Raw genomic sequence first — 13,490 nt, forward strand, 5'->3', positions numbered from 1 at the left:
ACGGAAAAGAAAAAATGTTGACTCATGTCTTCTGGGATGCGCAATAAAGAAAAGTAACTTTTATGTAGCTCTGGATGGTTTCGCAGAATGAGAACATTTGGAAACTGCATCTGTTTAAGCAATGGAACTATGAGCACTATAAAACTAGTAAGACAGAATAGCCCTACCAAGGAATGAAAACTAAAATAAATCAGAAGAATAAAGCAAAATTATTACCCATCCCATATCCACTGTACAGTCTTCTTTCGCGCTCTATGGTCTGTTTAATGACGGTCTCCCGGGAGCCATGCTGTCTCGCTTGTCTACCTTTGATGCTGTTATGCAATTCAATTTGTTCCAGCTCAGTATCGAACCGATGTAAATAGCTGAAAATGCAGGGAAAATTACCAAGATGATGACCATAATATCAGTCATTTTAACAGTACTAATAATGATATCAGCAAATCTGGTCTAGTATACGTTATTGATTGGCACAGCAGGATCAGAACAGCGGTGCAGCTTCAGCAACAATGTCATTTTTATCTGAAGCTTATGCTTAAAATGCATGCGTTTACAGATGTGCTGAATACAGAAGTTGCAAAAAAGATATTCATGAGTGCCATTCAGCATCTTCACTTACAATAATCGAAACCTGACCTCTTTATCTCTCTAACTGTACACTTGTGGATTTTCCGGTGCCAGCACTGGGAGTGGGCAGTCATATGACCGCAAATCTGCAATATGCACACTCCCGGCCACATTCCGACTAGAAGTGCGCAGCTCCCCTCAATTCACTTATATTGAGTGGAGCTGCACAAGTCTAGTAGGAATGTGGCTAGGAGTGTGCATTTTGCACACACTTTCAGTCACGACTGTCCAGTCTCACCAACGGCACTAGAGAATCCTGAAAGTGTGTGCTGTGTGGATTCACAAGTCTGCAGTCAGATAAAGTAACTGCAGACTTTTGTGCCAAATCTGGACAACCCCTTTAAACTTGCTGTATCGTTAAACCACCGGCCTAACATTCTGTAGGTCACTCTTGTGCCTCCTAATCAGCTCTGAACCATTGAGGGGGTTGACTTCATGACATCTTTGAAGGTGTTATGTGATACCATGGTATTAATAGAAGACCCTTTACATGGATCAGCTGTTTTTGGCATTCCTATAGAAGTGAATGGAGACAGCCCTACATGCACAGCTAACCTTTAATTCTCAGTGGGTGTAGTTCTGATGGCCAAGTGTAATGGCATGGTAAGATGTGATGTGAACAGAGATTCACCTATATGCACTTTCTTCGTAAAATTAGGAGTAAACTGTATAAATGGGGACACTTATGTTATGCATATTGCAGGGCCTAAGGAGGCTGGACACAACACAGCATCTCCCTGTATCATGACAGCCCCAACGGGTCTTGCACTAAAATTACGGTCACATGGCCGTATTTTCGGTCCAAGTGCCGTTTGTGAAAACAAACGTGACCTTATACACACCAATGTTATTCAATAGGGCTGTCCAACTGACCGAGTTTTTTCACGGGGATCGAATGTTCATGTGAAAATTTGCAGAAAGCACTGGTCTCTTCCGTATTTAGGATGAGGCTTGCCTATTGAAGGCTATGGGTGTGCAAAAAAAAAAAAAACGGATCCTATAGCGATCATCTGTAAAGCATCTGATTTTTACATATACATTGCCATTATTAACCTAGGAAACTATTTTAGCTCTTATAAATTTTATCAACTGCTGATGTATAAGAATGTATGCCGTATGGATGACAATACAGATGGAAAACCATGCATTTTTATGGATGAAAAAAATCAGATGATTGTTTCTAGGCTTGTGTGAACTTAGTCTAAGCAATGCACACTGGATAAGTTTTGGCCAATGTGTTGCAATTTCCTCTTTAGCTGTGGGGTCACACTTTGTCCGTACTGTCTATAATTATCACTTTTCTCCCAAAGTTACAGCACCTGTAGTTGGACCCTAGCAAATTTCTGTAAGGACAAGTCTGCTTACATTGAGTTCTAGCCTGCGGTAAAAGCCCCTCAGTAGCAGAATACTAACACTATACATGAATACTGGTACTGAAGCCCTTAATAACAAACCTTACACAGCTGTCAATCAGGACGTACTGTACGTAAAGCCGTATTTCCTACCTTTCGATCAGCTCGCATGCTTCCTTTTTACTGTACTCAGCCTTGTTAGGATCAAGATGACTTTGAAACCACTCCAGTTTTTCACCTACGGGAAATAAATCAACCGTGACCATTAAGCAAGTGAACACACATTTATTCATCTCTGTCGGCATCTTGAACGAAGGATTTATTTTTTGGGTGCAAATTCTCTTTACATAATATGTGACGGAAGGTTCCTTCAGTTTTAACAATATTCTTCCCATCTATTCTGTAATTGTTGCCCTAATATCACCAATTACTACTGAAGCAATTGCTTTTTAGCACAGCTGAGCGTTCGTATCGCTTCCCCACGCCTGAGAGTCGGTGGTTCCTGGGCTTGTATTGGTGTGCAGTACTCCTATGTGACTATATATATGGCTATGGGCGGCTCTTGGCTCCTGCTTGCTTTATCCCTCTTCTCCCTCCTTGTGCAGAGGGAGCAAAAAACAGGAAGAGATCACGGTTAGATGTAAGCCACGACGTGTGGTCACAGACAGAAGGGGACGCTCACAGCAGAGACCAATAAACCTGAACTTCAGAAAAGACTGCTCTCCAGAAACAGTGCCCTCATCCATGAGCCGCGTTTTACACTGCAGCAGGCCGACATTACAGACACGTTTAAAGGGAATCTGTCAGCACAATTTACAAATACAAGTGTTCGTATGGCTGTGAAGGGGTTTGCCCCTTAAAGGGGTTTTCCCCATTTTCAGAAAACCCCTACCCCAAGGCGTAGATTGTGCTAAAGAAAAGCAAACTGTGCATTGCATGCTCTCCCTGGGTCCAGTATTGAGCCTCTGACGCTGCACCAGCATCTGTTATTGTCCGCAGCGCTGATGTCAGTGAGTTTGGCAGCTCTGCCTGTGCAGACGGCACCAACCAGCACTGATTGTCAGCAGTGCTCACGTCTTGTAAACAGTGCTACAGCCAATGACAGACACTGAGGCCATAGCGGAGATTCAGCACTAGACCCAGGGTGGGTGAGTAAAGCACCATATATATATATTTTTTTAAATAAAACTGTACCTGGCAACAGGGTTTTTACAAAAAAAAAAGGAAAAGCCAGTTAAATAGCAATGATAACTTTTTTGTAGAGATCCTATGTACTCTTTCTCAATGATGGATGTACATTGGGGAAAAAAGTATTTAGTCAGCCACCAATTGTGTAAGTTCTCCCACTTAAAAAGATGAGAGAGGCCTGTAATTGCCATCATAGGTAGACCTCAACTATGAGAGACAAAATGAGAAAACAAATCCTGAAAATCACATTGTTTGATCTGGAAAGAAATTTTTTTAAAATTTTGGTGGAAAATAAGTGTTTGGTTAATTACAAACAAGCAAGATTTCTGGCTCTCACAGACCTGTAACTTCTTCCTTAAGACTGTCCTCCACTCATTACCTGTAGTACTGGCACCTGTTTGAACTTGTTATCACTATAAAAGACACCTGTCCGCAACCTCAGACAGTCACACTCCAAACTCCACTATGGTGAAGACCAAAGAGCAAAATTGTAGCCCTGCACCAGGCTGGGAAGACTGAATCTGCAATAGGCAAGCACTTGGTGTGAAAAAAATCAACCGTGGGAGCAATAATTAGAAAATGGAAGACATACAAGACCAATGATAATCTCCCTCAATCTGGGGCTCCACACAAGATCTCACCCCGTGGGGTCAAAATGATCTCAAGAAAGGAGAGGAAAAATCCCAGAACCACACGGGGGGACCTAGTGAGTGACCTGCAGAGAGCTGGGACCAACGTTACAAAGGCTACCATCAGTAACACACTACTCCGCCAGGGACTCAGATCCTGCAGTGCCAGACGTGTCCCCCTGCTTAAGCCATTACATGTCCGGGCCCGTCTGAAGTTTTCTAGAAAGCATATGGATGATCCAGAAGAGTATTGGGAGAATGTCATATGGTCAGATGAAACCAAAGTAGAACTGTTTGGTAGAGACACAACTCGGCATGTTTGGAGGAACAAAGCATGGGGATGGCAACATCATGCTTTGGGGCTGTTTCTCTGCCAAGGGACCAGGACGATTGATCCGTGTACATGAAAGAATGAATGGGGCCATGTATCGTGAGATTTTGAGTGCAAACCTCCTTCCATCAGCAAGGGCATTGAAGATGGAATGTTAATAGGTCTTTCAGCATGACAATGATCCCAAGCACACCGCCAGGGCAATGAAGGAGTGGCTTCGTAAGAAGCATTTCAAGGTCCTGGAGTGGACTAGCCAGTCTCCAGATCTAAACCCTATAGAAAACCTTTGGAGGGAGTTGAAAGTCCGTGTAGCCCAGCAACAGCCCCAAAACATCACTGCTCTAGAGGAGATCTGCATGGAGGAATGGGCCAACATACCAGCAACAGTGTGTGCCAACCTTGTGAAGACTTACAGAAAACGTTTGACCTCTGTCATTGCAAAAAACAATATATAACAAAGTATTGAGATGAACTTTTGTAATTGACCAAATACTTCTTTTCCACCAAAATTTGAAAAAAAAATTCTTTCCAAATCAGACAATGTGATTTTCAGGATTTGTTTTCTCATTTTGTCTCTCATAGTTGAGGTTTACCTATGATGGCAATTACAGGCCTCTCTCATCTTTTTAAGTGGGAGAACTTCCACAATTGGTGGCTGACTAAATACTTTTTTCCCCACTGTACTTGTATGACCTCCATCAGATGCAGGTGTAAGGAACAGAGATATCTAATAGCAACGACAACAGCTAGCTCCGATTGTTGTCATTTAACGTTTCATTGTCATGGTCAATATGACAGCGGCATCTCAATGCTTGCCATCGCTGTATGCTGATGGTTTGCCAATGCTGCCAGCTACCACCATTTTTGTACTCCCATGAAGTACAGCCTGTTACTTTTATTATATACTGCAATATTAAAGTATTGCTGTGTATAATACAAGCAATTATACAGGTTCACACTCCTTGGAAGACTAAAAAATAAAGAGAGAATTAGAAAAAAAAAACAAAACCAACTAAACATAATGAATCACACCCCCTCTTTCACCAAGTCCGTGAAAGCCAGATCTAAGAGAATATAAAATAAGCCCATACGTTAAACCGTGTAAAGAAAAAAAAATACATAACAATGCCAGAATTGCTGTTTTTCGGCCACACTTCCTTCAAAGAATGGATTAAAATGGGTCAAAATGTTTTATGTGCCCAAAACGCTATCAATATAAAGACTGCCGCTTGAGCAAACAACAAGCTCCAGCAGACGAACTTGGAAGAAGCGGGGGTGGGGGGAGGGACAAAGGCCAAAAACAAAAAAAACTCATTCATGAGGAGGTTACAGCCTAGCGTGGCATTATATCTGATGGCACATTGGAAGAAATTTAGTTCCAAGTCATCCCTTTTTAATACACCTCTGAAGGGTAGATGATCCCTAGTACCTATCCATGTCTACAGGAGGCTTTAACTAGTGAATACCCTCACTGTTTGCTTCTGTGAAGTCATAGGACCCCCCTCACCCACAGGTCCCCCCTCTCATCCAGTTAACAGCTTAGAAAAGTAACTTGTGATAGTCTGCAACTCCTGTGTTGGGAGTCTTGTAGTGTCGCATGTTCCCTTTCAGGTGTGCTAAGGAGCTGAGAGAGATCCTGTGACATCAGGACTAGGCCTAAGGCCTCTCTCCTGTGACTACACTACCGCCCTTGTGGCACATTGTGCTGTTCTGTTGGGAAGTCTTTTCCTACTGACTTGAATATGGGAAAAGAAGTAAAAGCTTACTTGTTTTAGCTTTTGCAAAGCAGCAAAACCAGTGTATCCTTTCCCATACCTCGGTTGAACTTCATGGATGTCTCTTTTTACAACCTAAGCACTGTATAGCAACTTATATGTAGTTTTCACTTCCTCTTGTGAAAGTAGAAGCAGTGAGTGCCCCTTCCTAAAGGGCTCAGTGTACATCCTAAAACTGAATTTAGATGTCCCAGTATCATGGTCTGAATACAGATTGTGATACTCCGACGCAAGAGTTCAGTTCACATCACTAGCAGCCGCCTGGAACTTACAGACACTACTTGGGTCTCTGAATTCAGCCTAATGTGGCCATACAACAGATGAATGGCAAATGCACCCACCGATTTCAGCTAGACCAAAGCAACCAGCTGGGAGTGCATGGGTATATAGAGGGTGGAAGGAGTAGTCAGCAGAACTAGAATTCGGCCAACAGTTATTCAGCTTACAGCCAGTGTTGTGGCTCAGTGGTTAGTACTGCACCCTTTCAGCTGGGATCCTGGGTTCACATCCCACTCCATGTGTACTGAGTTTGTATGGTCTGCCTGTGTTTGCGTGGGTTTTCTTTGGTTTCTTCTCACACTCCAAACATATACTGATAGGAAATTTATATTGTGAGTCCCAACAGTGATTATCTCTGTAAAGTGCTGTAAAAATTAATGGGGCTATATAAGTGAGCAATATAAATAAGGGGTGTATGGGCACCTTTACACTGGGGTCAAAGGGGAGCCTGCATTTACAATGTGATTAATAACACAAAGTATACTTACGAAGAATGCTTAACTTTAAGGCTTTCTCACTCTTCAACCTTAAATAAGAAAAAATGTAGTCAATGAATATTCTTACATTTTGGTAAATCTCACATGGCGTATGAGGTTAGAATCACAACATTTATTGGCTTATGGACAAAGTGCTGCCTAATCTAATTTTTTTGTCATGGTTTTACAAAAATTGGTGTAAAAACCATAAATCTTCATTACTTAGTTTTCTTGCACAGCCATCATGATCAACCATACAAGGTTTTGTATTCCCACAACTTTACACCCATAATTTCTAGATTTCAGACACAGCCTGAGGATGGGAGACGAGGAACTAAACAATGACAGAATATAGGAAGGTTACTTACTTCTCCTTTCTGTCCTGCTTGTGGCCTTCTCGTGTTAACTGAGCAGCTTTTCTACTATACGGATGGATGACTTTCTTTTCCGCTTTACCTTTATTCTGTGCTGCTTTCGGCTGCAATATACAATCATCATATTAGAATAGTGATTTACAATGTGTTAAAACAGAAGGTTGGTACATGGCGAGGCCACAAGATGGAGTCTATTGATGGCCACACACCGTTTTTAACTTTCAGCTTTGGATACCATTATTCCTCTCGATCTTCACGTGAACACACAGTTTTGGTCGAATGTGCATGCATTCAATGGAAAGTAGAGATGAAGCCCCTATAAGACACGATTAGTGGGGCCTTATCTCTAGGATGAACTAAAGGATAGTGTGTTGAAATTCAACATGTCCGCTCCTTCTCCACCCAGGTCCGCGCCTTCTCCACCCTTGCATCATCAGTTGAAAGGTCCCCCAAACACATTGGATAGTCGGTCGGTCCAGGTAAAATTGGTGGGTTTGACCGACTTTTCTCTAATGTGAGGGGACATTACAGAGCATATCGCCCTTATTATGATCGCCTCTGCTCATGCATGTTTTGTCATATTCCATGAAGTTTTAATATACAAAGAAAAGCATTTATCTAAATTCTGTGGGCGGCTGTAGATTTTTCAAGTGTCCGCTAATTGATATATTCTGATCCTTATGTAAAATAATTAGCTCATTTGCTTCTCTATTCCCAAACATTCAGAGACTGTGCCAACGGAATGACTGCGAGCAGGTTTTGTTTCTTACGGGAGGAGGATGAAGCTTAAAATCTTCTCAAACTTCTCTAAATAACCAGATTCCTTACTGGCAATGAAGTCTATTATTTCAATTCTTCTGACCTGCAGGAAAGGGTCCTACAATCCTGCGGTTCTAAATTGGAAGTGATCCCTTCAGGCAGCAGACTAGCTTCTGTGTGTAACGTATATGTGAGAATGGGCGCTTCTTTGATTTATCGTATATGGTAGAATGGGCGCTTTTTTGATTTATTGTACTTGTTAGCTGCTAAATTTAGAACTTAAGATACATTTCCATGGAAACACATTCTGATAGATAAAGGCTAGCCATTAGAATCTATGACATGAAAACTTCAGGCCAGCTGTCGGAGGACATCCAGGTATATATTACCACAAATCATAAAAACATGGTTTGTGCAACATGAAACAACATAAAAGTTAAAAGAAAAAAGTTAAATTTAAAAAAAAAATGAAAATAAAAAAAGCACATTCTTAAAAGTCATGTTGAAAATGGCATCTTATCTGCAAGTGGAAAGTCCTAGAGCTGAAGGAGCTGATCAGATTGATGTACATTTTTGTGACCTCAACCCTATTGAGAACCTTTGGAGTATCCTCAAGCAAAAGATCCATGAGGGTCAAAGGCAGTTCACATCAAAACAGCAGCTCTGGGAGGCTATTCTGACATCAGACAAAGAAATTCAAGCAGAAACTATCCAAAAACTCACAATTTCAATGGATGCAAGAATTGTGAAGGTGATATTGAAGAACGGGTCCGATGTTAACATGAAACTTGGTCTGTTAAGATGTTTCTAGACTTTTTAGATCCGCTGTATCAAAAGTGTTCCAAGAAATAACAAGTGTCTGGGTGCACAAAACTCAATAATTCATGTAGGGAGAGATGGCTAGAAAATTTGCAACAATCCAGAATAAGAGTTACTGTAACACAAACCAATGAAAAAAGTATGGAAATGTCAAAGCACAGAGCATCTCTTCTTCCTGCAGACTAATTAATGTGCTCACGCTGACTCTGGATCCCTGCGGAAAACACCTGCAAAGGACATGTGAGCATCAGAACTGAACCATGGAGCTTGGTCTGACCAATCAATTGGCTTTCAAGCACCATTAACTCCATGATGGGTGCTGTACATGTGAAGAGCCTTTGTATACAAATAATACAGTAACCAAACAGTGGCAGAAACACAGGCTTTCAATCTACAGGGTATTGGAGGAGACGGCGAGTCAGGGGACTGGAGCAGCTCCGGCTGGGGTGGCAGCAGGGTTATTGTAGGCTGGGGGCTTTTCTGAACAGAAGGGTTCTAAGGTGATTCTCCCATCGATGGAGCTGTGTGAGGGCATGGCTGTTTTGTGTTGCCAGCTGAAACTTTTAGGGGTACTTAGAGGCACATATGATTTTGTTATAGCATTTTATTGCATTTTTAGTGGGAGAAGTTAAGATCAAAAAACAATTCTTGCATTTTGATTTTTTATGGAGTTTACTGTACAGATTAATTACATATTTTGATAAATCACACTTTTGCAGTCTTGCCTATACTAAACATTTTCTTTTAATTCTTAAATAAATAAAGTGGCGAAAAGGGGTGTAATTCAAATTTTTGTCTTTATTTTAATATTGTTTGTCTGATTAGAGATAGATAGAGATAGAGATTATATATATATATATATATATATATATATATATATATATATATAATATTCTACAGTAAAATGAGTGTCTCCTATGAAGCCCAGACTGTTGCTGTACTTCATAGGAGTACCAAAATACAGTGACAGGGGCCTTCAGCAGGTCCCAGACTGCCATTACAATACATGGACACCCTATTGCAGGGGGCTGGTGGAACCGATAAAAGCATGAGTATGGGATCATAAACATACAACCGTAAACACTCTCTTAGGGTTTGTGCACACAACATCTTTTTCTGTTTGGATTATGCCTGGAATCCACCTGAAAAAGAGCTAAAACACGCTGCAAAGAATTAAAGGGGTTGTTCATTACATTTTATTACCCACCCCCACCTCCTCATGTAGTCTCCCGGGGCCCCTAAGTGGTTCTGTAAATACCTTACTTTGCAGTTACTGCCTATGAGCGGCGCTATCACTGGCCGCTCACAGTCATCATGTGACCCCCGGCTGCAACCCAGCATCCACCGCGGGGACCACGTCACTGATGTCACACCTCACTTGACGTGACATCAATGGCGGGTCACGTGATGCCTGTGAGCGGCCCGTGGTAGTGCCGCTCACAAGCAGTATCTGCAACACAAGGTAAATACAAAATCCCTCAGGGACCCCGGAGGAATACATGGGGGGGGGGGGGTAATAAGTTGTGAACAACTTCTTTAACATACTGTACAGCAATGTCAAAATGCCTTGCTGTGGACATGTCCAGTGCTTTGTAACTTCTTTTAAAGGGAATCTGTCACCAGGTTTTTTGGTATGTAATCTGAGACCACCATAATGTAGGAGAGACCCTGATTTCAGCGGTGTCACTTACTGAGCTTTTTGTTGTTTCAATACAATCAGTGTTTTATCATCAAGAGATTATCATTACAGGACCACTGGCCTCATACATCCTAGTCCAACTCCACCCCCAAGCACTGATTAGCAGCTCTGTCACTATATAATGTACACAGAACGCTGTGGTGTAAGCGGGGTTATACACAGCTCATCATCTGAGCTCTGCTAGATCTGCAGCAGAGAGAACTGTGACTCCATAACTGCTGTAGCCCTTTCCTTTTGGGCTTTCCATAGACAGGTGTGAAACAGTCAGGTCCGGGTCCTTCTCTGCCTCCGTCTATCTTGAGACCTGTTGGCACATACTGAGTTGATACTAAAGTTAGGGTCCATCCTGATTGGATACACCGTGTTGTGATGCGATGGCTTTTATGCTCTTTTGAATGAAATAGTGTCAACTAAGGCCCCTATGTTATTTACATGTACTTTTATTATTTATTTACATACTACAGGGTATTTGCTCATTGTATTTATTCTAGATTTTGTCAGATTACATAGCAAAAACTTTCTGACAGATTCCCTTTAACGTTAACCGCTTCGGGCTTTGAAAGCAGGGATTCAGCTAAAAAAAAGCGACCTGACCATTTTTAGGTGGCTTTCATTTGGAAGCCACTCGCTTATTATTAAAAAAAAAAAAAAAAATAGACGCTGGAAAGACAGTTGTAAAGTCGCTTCCAGAAAAAAACGGGCAGCATTTTCTTGAAGCATATTTGCCTAGAAAAACTCGGTGAGTCTGCCGGCATCTTAAAGAAGTCATGTGCACGTATCCTTAAACTGCATTAGCCTTTTGGAGAAATTGCCTTCATTCTAAAGCAGCAAGCAGGAAACATTTCCATCTCGTACAAATGCCCATACAAAAGCATAACCTCGTTTTACGTTCAGGCAGCCAGATATGAGCGGACAGACTCGACAGTCACAATTGCTTGTAAATAGCCATCATTTGCCCACAATTGGCAGGTTTATTTGATGCAGCCTGCTGAAAGTCAAGTAAATGGATGGCAGACAAAAGAAAGCATACACAAAAAAAACCAACCTAATAGCAACTTACATACAAGGTAAAGTTAAGATAAATGAAAGTCTATGGGCAAACATTATTCTATAACCTTAAAGAAAGCAAAAAGAAAACTTCTGCGGTCATTTATGTGCCACAATGTGAGCTGCGGTTACTGTAAAGTTCTATTTTGTATACACATTATTTCATTTTATTATTGCATCAAAAACATTTTTTTTTATAGATGGGGCAACGAACATAAGAGATGTGGAAGGCTTCAAAACTTAAGAGTGGGAACAATATGGTTATCGGAAATTATAGCGGTTCAAAAAGAATAAAATTGCTCTTCAAAGTAAGAAGTTCTACATATAATATACATGTGCAATAAACATATTATATCTTAGGCCTTTCCAGTACAAGAAGTCTGGGAGTTTTAGGAAAGTTTTCTGGTTTTGTTCCCTTCTGTTCTCTCAGCGTTCCTTTCTCCCTGACATGGCGAAAGACTCGTTTTCTGGGGTCCCTCTTTTCCTGACAAAGTGTTCATCAGTATTGTTATAAAATATATAAATAGCTGTAGACATGTAAAGCAGAAAAAAAAGGACATCCTAACAAATCCATGCTTCATGGCGGATGGACCATTATGGTACAGACTTGGGGAGGTTTGTTTATGAGTTATTAAAGTGATCTCTAAATGCAAGCTGCATACCCCATTAACCCCGTTTCACATATGGATGCAACTGTATATGGACCAGGCTCAGGAGCGGAGCTCCACATTCATCAGGTGTCAGTGCTATAAAGAACAGCAACCAAAGAAAAGGGAAAAATAATAATAAACAAAACAAGAGTTTGATGACACAACCAAGCAATATGTCATGAAAAAAAGATATAAAGAGGTTGTGTATGACTTACATGGACCCTGCGTACAATACTCAGGCAAATTAGAAAACTAAATAAATATGTAAATGCATGACAAACAACCGAGAAATAGAATGAAAAATGTATCCAATTTTAATAAAGCACTGAAAGCACACAAAAGATTAAAAGCTAAAAATGTATAAAAAAAAAAAAAAAAAAAAAAAAAAAAGAGAACAGGATGGATATTGCAAACTCTCTTGTCACCAGAGATGTCGGAGTGAGGGGTCTGGCAGCAGTCTCCTCACTGATAAACTATAAGCCTGGTCTGTGCAATATAAAGACACCAATACACTGCAGACCTAACAACCATACCTTTGGATTCTGGTATGTAGACTATATGGACAAAAGTATTAGGAAACCTACAGGAGCTTTATGATATCGTATTCTAAATGCATACAAATCAATATGGGGTTGGCTCCCACTTTGCAGCTATAACCGCTTTCACTCTTCTGGGAAGGAATTCTACAAGGTTTTGGCTGGGTATCTTTGGTTTCCCTATTTATCCAGAAGATCAGGTGAGAGGTCAGACACTAATGCTGTATGAGAGAACCTGTGCTAGTTCATCCCAAAGGCGTTGGATGGGGCTGAGATCAGTCATACACTTCACAACAAACTCCCCCATCATGCCTTTACGGATCAGGCTTTGTGCACTGGGGCACCATCATGTTGGAAAAGAAAAGGGCCTTCCCCAAATTGTTCCCATAATTGTCCAAAATGGCATACTGAAGGATTGTGATTTCCCTTCGCTGTAACTATGGGGCCATGAGAAACAACTCGACGGCATTATTCCTCCTGCACCAAACTTTCCAGTTGGTACAAGGCAGTCAGGCAGGAACCGTTCTCCTGGCATTCTCCAAATCACAGGCCGGTCATCAATTTCCCAGATGTAGAAATGTGATTCATCATTGCACAGAACACATGGAGTACACCAACTCCATCCACCAACTGGCATTGTGCTTAGTGATGTAAGGCAACCATGGAAACACACGCCATGAAACTCCTGGCACAGCTTTTGTGCTAGTGTTTATGTTGGAGGAGGTTTGGACCCTGCAGTTATGGAGTCAGAAAAGCGTTGGTGACCTCTATGCACCTCAGCTCTTGATGACACGGCTCTAACTTCATAAACACTTCCAATTTTCAATAATACCACTCACAGCTGATCATAGAAGAATAGGAGGGAAGAAATCTCACAAACTGATGTAATAATAATAATCTTTATTTTTATAGCGCCAACATATTCCGCAGCGCTTAACAATTCATAGGT

General features: G+C 41.2%; 1 protein-coding gene across 1 annotated transcript in view; it reads right to left on the minus strand.

Annotated features, from left to right (window-relative positions):
• The window catches only part of TMA16 (translation machinery associated 16 homolog), a 52,644-nt gene that overhangs the window by 27,537 nt on the left and 11,617 nt on the right, over positions 1-13,490 (minus strand). The window contains exons 2-5 of the mRNA XM_073656356.1: positions 7,026-7,135; positions 6,670-6,707; positions 2,133-2,217; positions 217-365 (exon numbers count right to left, since the gene is read on the minus strand). Of these exons, the coding sequence (XP_073512457.1) occupies positions 217-365; positions 2,133-2,217; positions 6,670-6,707; positions 7,026-7,135 (382 nt within the window). The remainder of the gene's footprint in view (positions 1-216; positions 366-2,132; positions 2,218-6,669; positions 6,708-7,025; positions 7,136-13,490) is intronic.

Source organism: Phyllobates terribilis, unplaced genomic scaffold (genome assembly GCF_046119375.1).
Source record: "Phyllobates terribilis strain yellow unplaced genomic scaffold, ASM4611937v1 Scaffold_1__5_contigs__length_1240528914, whole genome shotgun sequence".
In the NCBI taxonomy this organism is placed as follows: Eukaryota; Metazoa; Chordata; class Amphibia; order Anura; family Dendrobatidae; genus Phyllobates; species Phyllobates terribilis.